Source organism: Canis lupus, chromosome 12, assembly GCF_011100685.1.
Source record: "Canis lupus familiaris isolate Mischka breed German Shepherd chromosome 12, alternate assembly UU_Cfam_GSD_1.0, whole genome shotgun sequence".
Lineage (NCBI taxonomy): Eukaryota > Metazoa > Chordata > Mammalia > Carnivora > Canidae > Canis > Canis lupus.
This window is the reverse complement of record NC_049233.1, coordinates 13,911,733-13,931,279: the sequence shown is the minus strand read 5'-3', so window position 1 is coordinate 13,931,279 and position 19,547 is coordinate 13,911,733. Positions and strand designations below refer to the sequence as shown.

Here is a 19,547-nt window from a genome sequence, read left to right as displayed (position 1 = left end):
TCAAGTTTTTACAATGGTAATAATATGACATCTGATCCAAACTAAAGAGCAATTATTGGACATGGTTTAAAAACTGATGCTTCTCATTTCCTAATTCGAACCTGGGTAGAAGTTGTTCCAATAAGTCATTCTAATTTATTTCACCTCCATTCTAAAGTGGTCTATTTTCTCTCTTCTTATTGAGATACTTAAAATGGAAATATTAGATTCAATAAATATATAAATGACCATAATACTTCTTGTAAAGGACTATTAAAAGTCTCTCCACAGGAAAGAAAATAAAAGCCAAAATATTGGTTTCTTTAGAGACAGGTTTTCTTCCTAAAACATTAATCCCTTTTATAAAACAACTATGAAAATGCTAAAAGAAATTATTTTTTATTTTATTACGTTCTTAAGGACTCCCAAATAATGTGGAAATTAATTGAATCTTGATCACTCATCTGTCTAGACCACTCTCTGTAGTCATTCTAACATAGGTAATACATCATTCACTTATGCAAATGAGAAGCCATGTAAAAAACTATGATTTTTAAAAATAGATTCTTATTACAAGAGTTAAGTTAAATCATACAGAGGTAACCTATGTGCCAAGTGAAGAGCATTACACTAGCTGGCTGTCCTTGGCCACAACTTAGAGCAAAACTGATGTTATCTGGAAATTGCTCCAATGCATTCCTTTTTCTTTACTCGTTGCCACTCCATTTACTCAGTTATTTGGCTCCTCATAATTCAGAACTTGAATCTCCAACTGTTCTCTCCACCGTATATGCTCACAACCCAGTGAAATTAGGGACTAGTTCTTCTGAAAACACTGTTTGAATTTTCAATATCATAAAACAAATGAAAAAGGCCTGAGCACTGAGAAAAACACTCAACTTCATCTGGACATATTTAAATAAAACCTTCAGCAATTCCATTCAGTGGGAGAAGGTGCTGATTTGTATACAGACTAGCCTACATTTCATCAGAAGATCCTGATGTGTTTATTCCACTATCAATATTAAAAATCAAGAGACCTACCTCTTCCACTCCGGCCCACAAATCTCAGATCGTTGAACCTTGCTACTTGGTTTTTCATAACAGCAGAGGCATTTCGGAGCTCAGCAGAATAATTTTCATCGTTACCCGCCATGACAGTAACCACAGTCCCATCTGGTACCTCTCCCAGGGCTACCACCTACATAAAACAGGAAACACAGCAGCAATAATGGCACATCAGAAAAGCTTAAAAACTAAGAATATATTCCCACTGTAAAGGATGTGTCTTATCAGGATTTAGTGCTCTAGAGCAGTAATGGCACATAGGAAGGAACGCTTTGCATATGGGTCAGGATGCCACTTCAAACAGACCAATGTTGCAGGGTCCACCCATTTCAAAGGCAGGCAAAAGTTTCCTTCATTTGTTGTTGGATTCTTTGCAGAATACATGTACATTTTTATTAAATCCCCATGTTAGGTTGTCCATAGGAATTATGCCACAAAGGGAAGGCTGACGCCCCATCTGCAGATTGCATCGTACATATTAAGGCACCGCCTGTCTGCAGCCTGGAGAGCCCTGAGGTGTGGTCTCATCCAGATCACAGGCTGAAAAAAAGAAAGTCTGGTCGGCTCTACAGGAGAAGACACTTAGGTGAAATCTTAGAGTTGCTGACAATACGGTGTGGTATCCAGCACTATATTTCATCCCCTTCCTTTGGGCTATATATTCGGTTTTCAATCACACTGCAATAATTACTTAATGCCCACTCTGCGGTGGGATATGAACAAAGCCATCAAGAAACTGGAGGTTTAGGTGCAGAATAAAGGTACATAACAAGCTGAAAACGGTCACCTACAAATGAGTGGCATAGATTAAAAAAAAAATACTTGGCCAAACTTGGCCAAACTTTATTCTGTCTTGGCCCATCTGCCATCTTGAAATGACACAGTTGCCTCCTTACTCTTCAACAGCTGACCTGCAGCAGATTAACTCAGTCAAGTAAGGATCCAGATAATCAGTCTCTGAGGTCCACAAACATTTTCACTGCTCCAAGGCTAGGATCACACTTTTAACAGAGGTCAGCTGACTTGCAAATGGGCACCTCTGTTTAATGACAAGGCTGGTAAGGGAACGTTGGTGCACAGGCTGCTCTGTCACATAGACGTACTATTCTTAATCCATTACCAAGCCCCTGTTCCTTGATAATATCCTTTTTCTCAATTAACTTCCACGATCCTATATTCAGATTATTTCCATCTCTTTCTCATTCAACTTCCAGATGCCCTGGTGGTGACTAAGCAATGGTTCCAGCTACAGTAGCCCATCACCTCTCTGATAATAACACCCACATGCACTTGCCTATCTGGCAAATATCCCACAGATCCTTCTCCTATGCCTAGTACTGCTCTCTCCTTTGTCGAGATTTCCACAAGGCAAACCTAAGCATTTGATTCCATGCTCCCAATACAATTTGTACCTACTCTCATTAAAGCAAGTTTTTACAGTGTGATAAAACAGACGCTGTAACTATATGTATGCTTTGGGGCTGAGTTTTCCCCACTCATGACCCACACCCCAGCACACCTCTACTAAGACCCTCTGTTCCATGCAGACAACCAACCACACACAAAAAAACTTGCTGATATTTTTTTTCCGCCCTTGCTTTTTCTCTTAGTCTGTTTCTCAATGCCATGCCATGACTTCTTCAGCCCATTGTTATTCAGCTTAAAATCCTACACCCTCCCTTCCCTACAGAACCCATTTCCACAGCACCCTGCTGTACTCAAATGATCCTCATTTCCACGTGTATATATATTAGTGATCTATCTACTCCTTTTGATCCACTAGCCCAAAGTTATAAGACTCATTCCTAGGAGACTAAATTATATTGGAAACTACATGAGAGAAAGGCCGTCACTGGTCTTGCTCACCACCATATGCCCAGCACTCAAACAGCACCTAGCCCATAGTGTGTGATAAATAATTCTGAAAGAAGTTGATGAAAGAGCTCCATAAAGAGCATCATCTCCCACAGCCAATAGTCTGTGAGGCTACCAGCTGAAACTCCAAGACAGAGAAACCAGTTAAAGGCTGAGTCAGCATCTCTCGGTAACAGAAACATGCTCTTGCACCAAACTAGTTTTCTGATAACTTTTTCTGTCCCAGAGAATAGAGGATCGCTGACTATCCTACTGGTTATTCGATTCAATCTGAGAAGTCTTCCAGGCCAAGCGCAAAACCCTTGAGACCATGATTTCCTCCTTGCATACTTGATCTAGTGCCTTGAGGGGCTGCCTGAATAGTCTCTTAATGGAGCAATTTTCGATTTTTCAAATTCACAAGGCTAACAAAGTGAACATTTGAAAATATTGAAATAATTGACCATGTTTGGCCAGTATGCATCTGAAAGCTTGACATTTTTTACACTCAGCATATTGTGTTTTGGCACCTGCCGTGTGGCTTCTGATGTCAAAGTAAAGATGGAACCAGTAAGCATATTAATGAAGGCAGAAAAGTTTGTACTGCTCAGAAGAAAATGAATGTACCAAAAATCAAGAGGCCTCTCTTTTTTCCCACCTCTCTTTTACATCTGCTATGATGTCACACAAATAACTTATCTCCAGGAACCACAGTTTTCCAATATAAATTGGAAATAATTTTTTTTTAAGTCTGTATTACATAGAAGATATTGTGTAAGTAGAGGGTAATTACAATGATGTACTTTTTGTAAGATGAGGCGGCTGACCTCGGTTCCAAGTCTGCTGTGTGCTAAACATGGGCTTTGACTTAGCATCCTGAAAGGGTTCAATTGGACATGTAATTCTTTACTTCATGTCTTGAGATGTTTTTTGGTGTTGCTGAGAGATAAAAGAATGACTGCTGATGGGTTTCACTTCTGTCTGGCTAAATTTAAAAAAAAAAAATAAAGAAATCTGCCCCAATATAAAGATTTTCAAGAGCTCTGGGACATTATTATTTTACTGCATATTTTTAACATAATGGATTTTTTTTTTTTAGTTAGAAGAAAAGGAAAATTGATTCAATATGGGAAAATATGAAAGAAAAGATCCCTAAGAGTGAAATACACAAATCTACTTTTCTTTGCTTAAGCAGCAGAATAATGACCATGTTAAATATTGGTATGCTTTATGTATTACACTTAATAACAAAACAAATAGGTAATCACAAATTGTGCGAGTGTTGTAGGAGGCTTAGAACTTGGCCTAAAAATGAAATGCTCACACAATGTGGTGACAACTTTTCCTGTTATGGCTGAACTCTATTTTTAATGGCTAAACATATTGGTTTTTTTCTACTGTTCACTCTACCAAATCAGATGCCTAATGTTTTTCTGAGGAAAAGAAAAGAGGGAGTACTGTATTTGACTTTATATCAATCAGAAGTATAATTATATGTCAGAGAGTTTTTTTAAAAAGTAGATCTCTGAAGCTAAAAAGTTTTCCTTGGAGATTCGCAACTGTGTTTATCTAAAGGAAAACCAAAAGAATCAAGAAATTTTTACACATTTCGTCTGTACCAAACCCAAGCAATGGAAAACATTTTAAAGGGTAGAGAGCAGTCAAAAATCGCTGTTTAACTAGTTAGGAGTAAGCACACATTAAAATTGGTTTCCATACTACCCAACACAAAAGTTCCGTTCTGCAAAGAATGGTTTGTGATGAAACCTTAACAATTACATTTCCAAATTGTTTTTAGAATATAAAGTCTACCAATTCAAGAAAATTCATGGAGAAGAGGGAAGTAATTTTGTGTTCTAACATTTCAGAACAGAGAAAGAGGTTCCTTTATTTATTAGCGCACTCACTAGAACTAGCATTTAAATCACATGATACACAGCTTGTGCAAAATTAAGTAAAAGGATACTTAACCCTTAGAAACTACTGAAATTTTGTATGAGACTCCTTATGACTAAATCTGTGAATTACTCTAAAAGAGCAGCAATACAGATTTAGCTCAGACCCTTAAAATTGTTTTTGTGGTCTTATTGTATGGAATTTAAAATTGCCTTTGACATTTCCATGGACAGAAGTCTAATTTTAACCAATCAATTACTCTTCCAGACCAATATCATTTGGCACATTGTACTTGCAGCAAAAGTGAAATATAATTCCTTTTCAAGATAAAATCTGATCAAATCTTTTTTTGGAATAAAAAGATGCAAGGGCACAATTGCAAAAAGGGGAAATTGTATTCCTACAGCAATTATTTAAAGATGACTTCAAGTAAACTATTAAAAGTTTTCACAAAAGTCACAGCTAACTTTTAGAATTTAACCTAGAATTTAGGAAAACCCAACCGAATCGTAGAGAAAAAAATAAACACAATATAAAATACCATTTTACAATTTTAAAAATATATGTCAAAAAATAATTTGATGGAAATTATTTCAATACAAGCCAGGAATTTACGTGCCATGTATCAAGCTGGTTTAGATCATCTAACAATGGATGTTCTGGAATTTTGAGAGGAGACAAACAGCAATGCCAAATGGGAGAACATAATGAGAGATATCTTAACCATGCCTGTTTCCAAATAGACGTTTTTCATAAAATTTTTAAAATATTTATTTTCCACCTAAAATTCTGTGTTTCAACTACCTTTTATATATTCAATGCTAAAATTTTTAACTTTAATTTTTTTTACACATAGAGGCATAACACATAAATGTATCTGTCCTCACACAACTTGAAATCTATTGTGATTTACATAATTTTGCATAAAAATTCATAGCAGGCTTAATAAAGTTTTAATAGGTTTAATAATCCATTTTCCTTTGTTTAGGTATAATTGCCTTCAAAAAGACACAAACACAGAACCTGATTACTACATATGTTAGGAAAATAAAACTCACTAATGTCAAATATAGTCGCATCCTTGTTTTTTGAAGAGAAAAATAGCCAATGATGTTGAAAAATTATTTTCAAATAAGAACTGCTCTATCATTTTGAAACCCTACTTATGACAAATACTGAAAGGTATCATTAAACATACAGAATTAACTATGAGTAATAGATCACATATCTAAAAATGTGTTTTCTTTCTTTAACATTGCCAGAAAAACATATGATATGAGTAAATATATAGTCCAGTGTTCTCTAACCTAAAACAGCACAATAGCCTTGCACCACTTTTAGTTTTAAAATATACATCTGGACTTAAAATTTCTGCATAGCGTTTCTTTCAGCTTGAAGCTATTTAAAGCAACTGAGTTATAAACCCCGAACACCAGGCTTCATGGTGGAAATGCTGACAGACCCCTAACTATAAGGGTGCTACTGGATGCAAAGTTGACATATTCTCTCCCTATTTCTACTAGACTATTAACTAATGAACCGAATTTGCAAATCGCTTTTTTTTTTTTTTTTTTTTTTTTGGTCACTAGAACTATCTAGGACAGAAAGGGCATGGGGATCCTCTAATAGTATCCTTTAACTATTTTAAGCTTTCAGCGACATACACCTGAAAGAAATGTTAAAAATATTTATTTCCATTTCCTTGACACCTGGAAGGACTGAACATTACAAAACTGCAGAACCTTGTTAAAAATATAATACTAATAAAATAACTTTGCATATTTTAAAACATACTAGTTGTTTTTGCATTTTTAAATGCGCAGTATAAGCAATTTATAAGTATTCTTGGATAATCCCAAAACAAGATCAGATGAGCAACACTAATTTGTCACTTACGTCTTAGTATAATACGTTGTCAATATCATTTTGAGGTATTATTTTAAATTAACACATCAAAACACCATATATTGAATTCACTTCTGATTCTTTACAATGCTGAGTTCAGTGTCACAGACATAAAATATGGGCCCAATAAATATTGTATTGATTTGAATCCCAGATTTCTCCACAATTAATTTCTCTGGGTTTGTGTTTTTAAATATATTTACCTATCTATTATCCACCCAACAACACTATAACTTACTTTGTACATAGCTCTAAATACGATAGCCAAATTGTGGTCACCACTTCTAAAACTGAGACTTTTTCATATTATTTCTTCAATGCATATGTATTTGATTATGTTACAAGGGTGTAGAAAGTCTACCGAGCTCAGGCTTTTATCTCAAAAGAAAGGTAAAGAGAGATTGTTTTTACTAACATTCAGATGAAAACAATAAAAAATGTTGTCAAAATCTGGATGTTCCAAATCTCTACACATCTTTTTCAGCAGAGACAAAACTTACACACTGAGTGGACCTCAGCTATCACCATCTGTCTGAATTTTCTTAAATACAGGTATGGGGGTGGGGGAACAGAGCAAATCAAGTCTTAAATTAACTCAATTTATTTTTTCAATTAATATGAATGAAAATACTTAATTTAACATGGCCATGTATGGTTTTGTTTACTGGTTAAAAGTAAAGCTGCTCTGTAATTAACAATAAGGATGATTAAAAGAAAACAATTCACTTTCAAAATAATTTTAAAAGGGCAGTAGTGAGAAAACCTAAAGATAACCAAAATATCTGAGAATAGCTCAAAAGGCACTGCATTCTATCTTTACACCAAAAAGATCATTTCTATCCAAAATAACAAGGCTCAAAATCGACTCAGCACCAGAAATACAGGAGAATAGTTCAAAACAGTTATATCTTCAGCACGTCTATTCAGCCGAAGAAAACAGAATGTAGAATACCAAACATCTAAATGGTATCTTTTAAAATGTAGGCACCCACCCTTCTATTTCCATACATCCTAACTTGGAATGCTTGACGTGGCATTTTTATAGACAAAAATACCTAGGTATTTGTATTTGCTGTTTTCATCCAGGTTTTTTGTTGGTGATTTAAGGGGTTTTTTTTGGGGGGGGGGGGACAAATTTCCACTCCTTGCTGAAGGCGAATTAGAACATTCTGGGCCTGCGGATGATTAACATCATAAAAGATATCTCTGGTGTGGAAATGCGAATTTCTCTAATTCACATACATTCTGAACTTTTCGCATTTCAAGGAGGAAAGCGTTAACCTACAAAATGGGTGGTTTATAAAAGGAGAAATGGGACGGTTAAAACACACACACACACACACACACACACACACACACACACTTCTTGAACCAACTGCAAAATGAAACCTGCCCAGAATGCAACATCCCCTTTCCTCCACAATTCATTCTGACCTCTCTTCTGATAGAAGACCCAGCTAGATAACCGGCTCTAAATGACCTGGACGCCTCTCTCTTTCCACCCCACCCACACACTGAATCTGAACCGGTGCGTGGGGTGGGGGGCGATCCACAACAGGGGACCGCCAGGGGCCTGCGGGTGTGTGGCCACAAGGTCCACGGTGGAGGCCCTGGCACGATCCCCCCCTCCTCCCGCCCCCCAACCTGGCCAGGCCTCGCTAACCCTGCTGTCCACAGATCCCAGATCCCAGGGGACCCAGGCCCACCTTTCCCAAGTCCAGAGGCCACGGCCAGGGCGGGCGAGGCTCCTTTCCCAGTCTGGCCCGCCGCCCGCTCCACCCCGGGCGCCCAGTCCCGCGAGTGTGAACTGCCCCGGGAACCGGTTCCCCATCAGCCCAGCGCGCGCCGGCCGGGGGCTCCGCGCCTCCCCCTGGCGAGGGCCGCCCGGGAAAGCCGGCCCGCGTCCCGGAGAGCCGCCGGGGACCGCGAGGGGCTCGGGACCCTGCCCCCCCGAACCTGCCCAGGCCGCGGCTACCGCCCGCCGCCCACGCCCGCCCTGCAGCTAACGGGCCGCGGCGGGCGGAGGAGGCCGCGGGGCGCGGGGAGCGCTCTCAGGCCTCGGGGTCGCTCCTCCACGCCCAGGCCCCGGACCGCGGCCCCCCACGACCTTTCAGAAGCAGGAGGGCCCTCTGGGACTCAAGTCCCTTAAAAGTCCCCAGAAGAGAAATCCGCAAACTTTCACCTCCTTTTTCAAGGCGGCGGTGCCAAGGCATCCCCCGGGTTTCCCTTATCCCTCCCAGGTGGGGTGAGGCGGGGGGCCGGGGCCAGCTCCCGGAGGCGCCCCCGCCCCCGCCCCCGCCCCCCCGCCGGCCACCTCCCCGCACCGAGGGTCCAGCGCCCGGGGCTCCGGGGCTCCGGGGCTCCCCCGCCTCGGGGCGCGCGGCGACCTGGCGGCCCCGCCTTCCTCCCGCTAACGGGCACGGCGCGGGGCTGCGCGCCCCCCGAGCGCCCCGGTCCTGTGTCACCCTCAGGCCTCCCGGAGCCCCCCGATTTGCCCGGGACCCTCTCGGACGCCGGTCCCGCGGCCCGCGCGCCACAGCCGGCACCCGGCGCCCCGCCCCGGACGCTAGCGCGCGGCGCCGGCACCCCACGAACGCTGGCCCCCCAGAGCCGGGAGAGGCCGGGCCGCCGAGGCGCCCGCGGCAGGGGCAGGGGCAGGGGCAGGGGCAGGGGCGCCAAGCCGGGCGGAGGGGCGTCTGCGCCGCGGGGCGAGCGTGGGAGCGCGCGGGACCCCAGGGAGGGGCGGCGCCGGCAGCCCGCGCTGCGCCGCCGGCGGGTGAGCCCTGCGCCCGGGGCGCGCGGTCGGGGGCAGGAGGCCGGGGCTCCCAGCCCCGGGGAGTGGGGGCGGGGGGCGGCGCCCGGAGCGGCACCGAGGGGCTCCTGGGGGAGGGGGCACGGCTCGGGGGAGCGGGTTGGGACGCCGCCGGGGCCCCGGGGTAGTGAACGGCTCCAGGGGCCAGGGGCTGAGCGCTGGCCGCGGGCACAGGTGGGAGAGGGAAGGATCTGCGCGGGGCCATCGCCCCCGACCCGCCGAGGGATCCGGGGGCAGAGGGCCAGTGGGGGCGGCCCTCGGGGGAGAGCCCCCGAGGTGGGCGGCCGAGGGCCCCGGCCCCCCGCGGGCACGGAGACGCTGGCGGGCAGGTCCCGCGGCGCCCGGCCGGGGGCGGGGGGCGGCCGCAGCTGCTCACCTTGAAGGCCACGGGCAGGGTCTTGTTGCAGCGCCAGTGCGAGGGCAGCACAGAGCACAGGAAGTTGGGGCTGTCGGTGCGGACGAGCTCGGCCGGGTGGTCAGCGATGATCTCGACCATGGTGCGGTTGTCGTGCGGCGGCCGCAACCGGGGCACCGCGGCCGCCGCTGCCGCCGCCGCCGCCGCCGCCGCCGCCTCCTGCTGCTGCTGCTGTTGCTGCTGCTGCTGCTGCTGTTGCTGCTGCTGCTGCTGTTGCGCAGCCACCACCGGGCTCACGTCGCTCATCTTGCCGGGCTGCAGGCTGCTGGAGGGAGGGCTGAAGCGCCGGCTGGTGCTCGGATCTACGGGAATACGCATCACAACAGCCACAAGTTAGCGAAGTGGCCGGGGGAGGGGGAGGAGGGTGGAAATGAGGGGCGAGGAGGAGGAAATTGGGGGGGTGGAGGCGAGACGGGGGGAAAGGGGATGGAGGTGATGGGGCCGAGGAGGTGAGAAATCAAGTTCGATGAAGCCGACTGCCGGGGAGTAGTCTGACGGGGGCCAGCGGCGGCGATGCGGAGCAGTCGGGTGGGCGGGTGGGCGGGCGGGGAGACCCGGGGGCACAGATCTTGCCGGAGCCTTCGGAACGCCCGCGGTGGCAGCTGAGAACCGGCGCGGGGATGCGTGCGGCCTGGGGCGGCGGGGGCTTCAGGTTGCAGCGCGGAGCGGGGTCCCTTGGGGCGCCGCGTCCTGGGTGCGCTGGCGCCCCCTCCCAGGTGGAGTCCGGTGGTGGATCGCGGTGGGCTCAGCAGTCCAGCCCCGGGCCGGCGTGGCCGCGCGCTGCCCGCCACCGCCGCGCCGCGCGCGCAGCTCCCCAGCTGCAGGCGTCCGCGTCCGCGTCCGCGCCCGCCCTCCCGCGCCGCCGCCTCCGCCGCCTCCGCCGCCTCCGCCGCGGCCTCCGCTCCCCCCGCGCCCGCCGCGCGCTCAGATTCCTGCCGCGGCGGCTGCCAGCCCGGCTCCCCGGCTCCGCTCCTTCCTCTCCTGTCTCCTCTTCTGGCCTTCTCCCGGCCACCTCCTTGCATCCACTGCCTCCTGCTCTGTGCACAGCGCCCCTGACCCTCGCGCGTCCAGGTGCCTGGAGGGGAGTCGCGGGCAGCGGACCTCGAGCCGGGGTGAGGCGCAGCCGCTGCCGCCGCCCGCCGGCCAGAGCGGGAGCCGGGGCGCAGCGCGCAGCTTCCGCAGCCGGAGAGGCGGCCCCGGCGGAGGGGAATCTCGCCTGATCGGTCCTCTCGCTGCTCCCCGACCCAGGACGAGGAACCCCCTCTTGGTCGCACGGGCTGAAGCCGAGACGCCAGAGAGCCGCGGGCTGGACTGACTGTCGTTATTTTTCGTTGTAACTTCAGGAGAGGAGGAAGGAAAATTCTTGAGCGGCTGTGCTGACTTCTCGGCACTCTTCACCCTTCCCCCACCCCACCCCCCACCTCTGCCGGAGCGGCTCCCAGGGGGGGAAAAAATGATTTTGCAGAGTTTGGGTGCTTTTTTGTCTTAAGTGACACAAAAAATTGGGGTGGAGAGGACACTCGTCAAATAGTTTTTAGAAACTCAAGTGGTTGGCTGGACACTTTTTCTTTCTATATTCAAACTTGTCGTTCCTAGAGAACAAGGATGAGTTTTTGGGGTTTGTTTTTTTTTTCTTTCTCTCTCTCTCTCTCTCTCTTTTTTTTTTTTTCTTTTCTTTTTAAGGACCGGAAAACTGTCAGTTGGATGATTAAAATTAGTTGCAAAAACCTTGCTGAGGAAAAACCCCAGCAGTTTTCCATGAATTTGAATCTTTTATTAAGTCTATTCTGCATCTAAAACTAAGTCTAATACCTTAACTTTCTTCCCCACCACTCCCGGGGGGGGGGGGAGGAATAAAAATACAAAATAAAGTATCCAAAATGCTTCATTGGCTATTTATTTATGTATTCATTTCCCAATGTGGGTTTAAAAAGCGACTTTGGATCCCCCAAAAAGTTGTGGTCGAGAGGATGAAGGAGCGCGGAAAAAAAGCGGCAGTTTTACCTAAAATGTGGTTTTTGGAGGCTGGGATTTCTAATGATTAGGTTTTTGTGGTTTATATAGACACGACTCTGGCTAAGGCGATCATTACGCTGATGAGAGTCAGAAGCACGTGGGTGTCTCCGACCAGCCTCAAACTCGGAACCTTCAAAACAAATAAAACAATGTGCGGCGCCCGCAGAAGCCGGAAAATCCGCTTGAGGCTATTGCACCCCCAAAAGGGGGACACAGGGCCCTTTCCCCTCCTTGCTGTATACTGCGACCTTCCTTGCTTCCTGTCAAACTCCTTTACACCTCCCTTTACACCTCGAAAACGTGTCTGCAAGAACAATCCTAGTTGCCAAAATCTCAAAGATTCCCAACAGGGTAGCTGATACCCATCATCAGTGATTTTACGAAATAAATGAAAAAACTTATAACACTTCGCCCTGGGAGTATTCTGGAATAAAGATAGTTGAGTCATCACTCATTCCCCCCACCCCCATCTTATTTAAAACAATTCTCGTGCCCATTAATTGGCGTTTTTACTGCCCACTCAGCGCGGATGCCTCTGTCACCCCGGTAGCGACCTGCCACGACCCTCTCCGGCCGGTTTTCCAGCCCAGCGTGCCCTCGCCCAGTGGGCGCCCGCGTCTGCGCCTCTGAAGGTGCCTGGAAGGGCTGAGGGGGCGCGGGGCGCGGGAGGGGGGGCCCGGGGCCAGTCACGGACTCTGGAGCCCATTTCAAGCGCACAGGGAACGTGGAGGCTGTCCTAATGTGACGGGAGGAGAGGCTTGCCCTCCAAGGAGAGGCGCCCGCGACAGAGGGGCCTCCACCCGCCGGGCGGACGGGTGGGGGCTGGGGTGCACGGGCGTGAGGCCTCGCGGGGGTCACTACGGAGCTCAGGGGACACTGCTCGGTCCTTCCTCCCCGGGGCTTCCTCTGCACCTTCTCTTTCTCCCTTCCCTACTCCACGCCTCCCTCCTGCGTCGCACCCTCTCCCAGGTTACTCTCCACCTTCCCGCCTCTCCCCAAAATACCCCCCCACCCAGAGACGCGCGCCTCCTCCGCGCGCCCCTCCCGCCTCCTCGGCCTTCCCACGGCCGCTTGCCACCCCGCGTGCCACATTCAGCGCCCCGCGCGATGACTCCCCCTCCCTAACCCACTCCTAGCCCCCGGCCTCCTGGCCTCCGGCCCCGGCGCCAGGGGATGCGAGACAACCCCCCTGATCGGAGGAACTGGACGCGCAGCGAGGAACCCAGCAGCTGTTTCCTGCGCGTGCGATTTTTAATTATCTTTTCCGTCACAGGGGAGAGCTCTAACCCTGGGCACCGCCGCGCAGCCTGTGCGCACAGGGTCGAGTGTTCCCCAGCCGCAAGCGGCCGTAACTGTAACCCCTCCAAAAAAAAAAAGAGAGAGAGAGAGAGAGACCACACCACATCCATGACTCTCCTACCTTACACACCTACTCGCATACACTGGGACATGCACTCTCCCATAGCCACATGCTGGCACTCAGGTACACACGCACACATGCACACACACACACACACACACACACACACACTCCAAGGTTGCTTGCTTTATTTTGGTTTGGTTCGGTTTGGTTTTATTTGGGGCATGTTGTACCACTGTCTAACGAAGACCTCTGACTTGTTTTGTTTGGGTTTTAAATGCGTAGGGGCTGCAAAGCAGGGAAAAAGTTACAGGAACTGGATTATATCCGTGGTCAAAGGGAGGTAGGAATTCAGTGACTACCCTCCTAGGCTGGTGATAGGAGGCTGTCCTTCTCCCAGGAAGTCCACAAGAACAGGGAACTCCCAGAAAATCTGAGGATGCTAAGTCAATATTTCAAATACAGGCGACCAGAGGGGCTTTTGCAAATAAATTCTAGAGCATTTTGAATTTAAGTAATCATATTGGAGAATTTTCCTTTCTTTCTGCCTCTGTTCTGTCCTGTCTTTGTTTTACTTGGAGGATATAGTAAAACATGCAGGCCTCAGTGGTTGGGTACCTTGACTGGGGATTTTCAAGGCGATTTAATCAATGGTGAGTTATTTATTTTAATTAATCATGTCCGGTAATTTAGCTTTTATAGCCTTCCTTGGGCATCTTCCCTCCATTTTATATTTCAGTGAAACTAATATAAGCAGCTCTTGGAAGTTACTGGTCTTGGATCCCTTAAAATATCCTACAGTTATTTATAATGTGGAAATGAAATTTTCCACTGAATACCCTAACATCGTTTCAGGTATCTGGCACAGCAGATTTTCAGTCTCCTTTCAAAAATATCCTCTTGGTGAACATTCACACTTTCAGCTGGAACCAACTGAGCCTGGAACTGATGATGTCTTGGCTCAGAGCGTTTTACTTAACAGAAGAAAACATTTTTACAGACCCCTAAACCAAACCTCTCCTGGTAATAGTAGGCACATAGGAAAACCATGAGATTTTTCATATGTGTATTTTCTGCTATAGTTTGCATGATCTCACTCTTGAGTTTAGATTTTCTTCTACCTCAAAATGTTCAGAACAAATCACTCACTAGATTCCTATTCCTACTCAGAAGTATTCATCTTTTCTGTTGTATATTATGGCATACAAAAGAACATACTTTTTTTCTGAAAATGTGGCTACTCTGGAAGACACAGGCATATGCTTTCCCCTCCATCTCTTTTAATATTTAATATAACCATTTAGTAACCACACCTGCCAATTCTGACTTGCCAGACAAAGAAAATGAGATGTAAAAGAGTCAAATTATTTATCTAGGAAAGGAACTGAATCCCCCAAACCAGGAACATAGCCCATACTTCTTCCATTCAGGTTTCATCTTATAACCTCTATAAATTATTTTATATATACTTTTCCTTGATGAAAAGTAAGAAAGTCACTCTAAAATCTTAAAATGGTTTTCAGTGGACCACCTGATAAAATGAGACAAACTCTCAAATGTGCATTAGAAAATCATGGACAGGGATGCCTGGCAGCTAAATGGTTGAACTGCTGCCTTCAGCTCAGGTTGTATCCTGCGGTCCTGGGTGGAATCCCGCATCAGGTTCCCTGCAGGGCTTCTCCCTCTGCCTATATTTCTGCCTCTCTGTGTGTCTCTCATGAATAAGTTAATAAAATATTTTTAAAAAATCATGGACATAGTGTTGATCAATAAAGTTCTGAATGTGTCATTGGGAAAACTTTATAAACAGAACCATCTTTAGAGAGTTTTTCCTTTGGGCTGTGATTGAGTGAACGCTACCCAGCCCTTGAGGAAGCAGCACTGCACTAGACCAGGAACTGTCCCACTACAGCCCAATGGCCAAATCTGGCCAGATGCCTAATTGTATAACCTACAAGTTATGAACAATTTTTTGCATTTTTAAATAGATGGAAAAACTAAAAGAAGAATAATATTATATGAACATGATATGAAATTCAAGTGTCAGGGTCCATGAATAAAGTTGTATTGGGACACAGCTATATTAATCTGATTTTGCATTTGTCTATAGCTGCCTTCACCTAAAACAGCAGAACTATGTAGTTGGGACAACAACTGTATGGCCTGCAAAGCCTAAAATATTTAATATCTGGGTTTTTTGCAGAAAAAGTTCACCAATCCTAAAATGAAAGGGGTGGTGGGACCCTGGTGATATGGGACAGCAGAAAGGGGTAGATATTAAAGAAGGCATTGGGATGGAGTCATGTATAAGGCCCAGATCAGGTTTTTGTTTTTCTTTTTAAGGGAAAATTGCTTTCTTTAACTTATTCTTTTCTGTATAAAATGTTAATCAATTAGACTAATTTTTTCCAGTTAATAATTTTGCATGTAGAAAGAAAAAGAGGAGTTAGTGCTTTTCCATGAGCTCCTTAAAAACCATTGTCATACACTCTTTATGCCAGTATCTTCCATTGCCCTTTCAGAGGCACATGAACCAAATCAATGAGAAAAGACCAAAGGAATTTCATGTAAAGTGAACATGAAAAAATAGGTGAAGACTTTAATAGGTTTATTCCATCTGTTTTACAGATGATTATACGAGAAACATAAATAAGCTTATCAAGAATCTTTTAGTATATAATAGTTTCACAAGTGCAATATATACTTTTAAGATAGTTCAATAATTTAAGATATCCCAAAGCTTTCAGACATATTTATCCATTTTGATTTTTTATTGTTAAATTCTACATGATCAGGATACCTGGATGGCTCAGTAGTTGAGCATCTGCCTTTGGCTCACGTCATGATCAGAGATCCAGTCCCACATTGGGTTCCCTGTTTGGAGCCTGCTTCTCCCTCTGCCTATGTCTCTGTCTCTCTGTGTCTCTCATGAATAAATAAATAAAATCTTTATAAATAAGTATATAAATAAATTCTACACCATCTTTTTTCCCTTTGTCAGCAGACCTATAATGCTTTGCATGGCCGTAACAACAGATGAAATGTTAGCATTCCCACAGGTCATTCTCAGGTATTGTCATAAAAGGGCTGACACTCGCCCCATGATCTTTCAGAAACACATTTATGGAGCATCTGTCTAATTGCTTTCCAGGAATGTCACTGTCTGAAGTGGCATGCATTGTGTTTGATTAAAATACCAATCTACTAAATGACATCCTATTTACTTAAAGACACCAGTGTAATTTCTAAAAGGTGTCTAATTTATTTTCCCAGAGTCAAGAAAAATGAAACTAATTTTTGGTATTTTGGTGTTAGTAATTGTCCTGTGGCAGTAGCAGAAGTAGTAGAAGTTTATAGAAGTCTGTGATGAAACATCTAAGAACACCCTAAAATTAAAGATTCCGTAGTAATGTAGCCATTCTTTTTGACCTGCTTTCATATTACCTTCAAGGCACGAAGAAAGATTGTTGTCCAATTCTATGCCCACTGCCTGGGTTCCTAAAATTTCACTTTAGACTCTGGGTTGGTGGCCTAAGCCATCTGTCCTCTCTATACCCTGCCATCAGGGTGAGAAATGCAAATCATAATATTCCCAGTCCATCTCACAAAGTACAAAACTCTTTTGCACAGTGTGAGAAATTCAAATTAAAAACTAGAGAGGGGATCCCTGGGTGGCGCAGCGGTTTAACGCCTGCTTTTGGTCCAGGGCACGATCTTGGAGACCCGGGATCGAATCCCACATCGGGCTCCCGGTGCATGGAGCCTGCTTCTCCCTCTGCCTATGTCTCTGCCTCTCTCTCTCTCTCTCTCTGTGTGTGACTATCATAAATAAATAAAAATTAAAAAAAAAAACTAGAGAGGTAAGGGGCAACTGTGTGGCTCAGTTGGTTTAGTGTCTGACTCTTGATTTTGGCTCAGGTCATGATGAGAATGAGCCCTGCATGGGGCTTTGAGCTGGGTGTGGAGCCTGCTTAAGACTCTCTCCCTCCCTCTCTCTCTGTCACTGTAAAAAAACAGAAAACAAAACTAGAAAGGTAAGAAAAATAGAAGAGAAAAAATAGCAAGAGTCCAGCTTGGTTCCATTACGTGCAGTTCTTAGATGAGATTGGGTTTCGGTTACCATCACAAGTGTGTTGCTCCTCAGGACTTCATATTCAGAAAGTCCTTTCTTCTTACCCTCTAGCCATGATCAAGTTCTATACACAATGATTCTTTTATCTTTTTTGACTTCAAATGATTCCCCTGAATTATTTTTTGGCAGGTGGGATCTGTTCTTCAATCACATTCCTGTATGTCACTATTTTTCTTAAGGATCATCTTTCTTCTCATGGTGGGCCATTATCAACTTATTGCCTCTCAGGTTCAAATCCATCCTTTTTTACTTGCTCTGTGAAAATGGATCTGGGCCTTTTAACTGTTTCTCCATACCCCCTTCCAACTCCATTTTAGAAGAACTACCTCCAGTTTTATTTAAATAAAATACGCTGCAAACATAATGCACTTAGAGCCCTATTATCTTTCATTTCTGTAAGTATATCTCTGGTGTTAAGTTACTTAGATTATTGTAATAAATTAAATGGATTCCATTATCAAATCTTTACAGTAGTTTTATAAGAGACAATCTCTACTTGTGCTACTATGAAAGTAAACTTTCACCAAAGTAGGAAAAAAAAGTAAGGCCTTCCCCCCCACCCCCCCGACAAAAAAGCTTGTTTGGCCAGTGTTCTTTCCTCCCTCAATACAGTTATTTCTCTGTTAATTCACATCTTTCCCCAGAGAATATATTTATTTCTACCTCCTAAGTAAGCCCCTATAGTTTTTGATGACCAACTATGAGGCTTAACCATGACATGTTGATTCTTAGGTGTTCTGAAATACAGGTTTTTCACATGCTTTAAAATCAAATACCACAAGGCAGCCCAGGTGGCTCAGTGGTTTAGCGCCGCCTTCAGCCCAGGGCCTGATTCTGGAGACCCGGGATCAAGTCCCACGTTGGGCTCCCTGCATGGAGCCTGCTTCTCCCTCTGCCTGGGTCTGTACCTCTCTCTGTGTGTCGCTCATGAATAAATAAGTAAAATCTTAAAAAAAAAAAAATCAAATGCCTTACTTGACTTTTCCTGGTAAGTCTTAATTAGGATTTTGACCTCAACATTTAGCCCAAGTTTATATGTCCATGGCTCATCAACAAATCTAAAATCCTGTTGGGTGACACTATTCTCATTATCATCAAATAAGAAAGAAACTGAGTGGGATCCCTGGGTGGCGCAGTGGTTTAGCGCCTGCCTTTGGCCCAGGGCGCGATCCTGGAGACTCGGGATCGAATCCCCATCGGGCTCCCGGTGCATGGAGCCTGTTTCTCCCTCTGCCTCTCTCTCTCTCTCTCTCTCTCTCTCTCTCTGACTATTATAAGTTAAAAAAAAGAAAGAAACTGAGTAAATGTTCTGGATCTTCATCTGATTTGCTTGGTTTAAAGCTTATTCTTCTCCAAGATTGCTGAAAATGTGGGTGGCATCTAGTCATATCATTGAATGTAGCCCTTTTTTTTTTCCCATTTTTTAACTTACTTGCAGCTGCTTATCTTTATCGAAGGGTATTATTATGGTGTGCCCAAAACTGAAGAAATGGAAACTACTTGAGGTATTATATCTTATTATATATCATCATTCAAGATTTAATCCTGGCTCCTTTAATGCTGGTAGTATTGGTTCATACAAAAATGAATGTCTTTTCACATTCAACATCACTCATCATCAGGGAAATACAAATCAAAACCACGATGAGATATCACCTCACACCTGTCAGAATGGCAAAAATTAACAACACAGGAAACAACAGATGTTGGTGAGGATGTGGAAAAAGGGGAAACTTCTAGCACTGTTGGTGGGAATGCAAGCTGGTGCAGCCACTCTGGAAAACAGTATGGAGGTTCCTCAGAAAGTTAAAAATAAAACTACCCTATGACCCAGCAATTGTAAACCTAGGTATCTACCCAAAGGACACAAGAATACTGATTTGAAGGGACACATGAACCCTAATGTTTATAGCACCATTATCAACCGTAGCCAAATTATGAAAAGAGCCCAAATGTCCATCAAATGATAAAAATGATAAATGGATAGAGAAGATGTGGTAAATATATTATATTATATTATATTATATTATATTATATTATATTATATTATATTATATTATATATGAGTGTGTGTGTATGTACACACAGGAATATTACTCAGTCATAAAAA

The 19,547-nt window shown here is 44.9% G+C and overlaps 1 protein-coding gene across 12 annotated transcripts in view; it reads right to left on the bottom strand.

The window, feature by feature from the left end:
• Positions 1–19,547, bottom strand: part of RUNX2 (RUNX family transcription factor 2) — a 326,346-nt gene that overhangs the window by 220,236 nt on the left and 86,563 nt on the right. For all 12 annotated transcript variants that reach the window (XR_005367770.1, XR_005367771.1, XM_038554219.1 and 9 more), the window contains exons 3-4: positions 9,891–10,231; positions 1,024–1,180 (exon numbers count right to left, since the gene is read on the bottom strand). Coding sequence is in view for 10 of the 12 variants with exons in the window: in XM_038554219.1 (XP_038410147.1) it covers positions 1,024–1,180; positions 9,891–10,231 (498 nt within the window). In the remaining 2 variants the exon portion in view is untranslated. The remainder of the gene's footprint in view (positions 1–1,023; positions 1,181–9,890; positions 10,232–19,547) is intronic.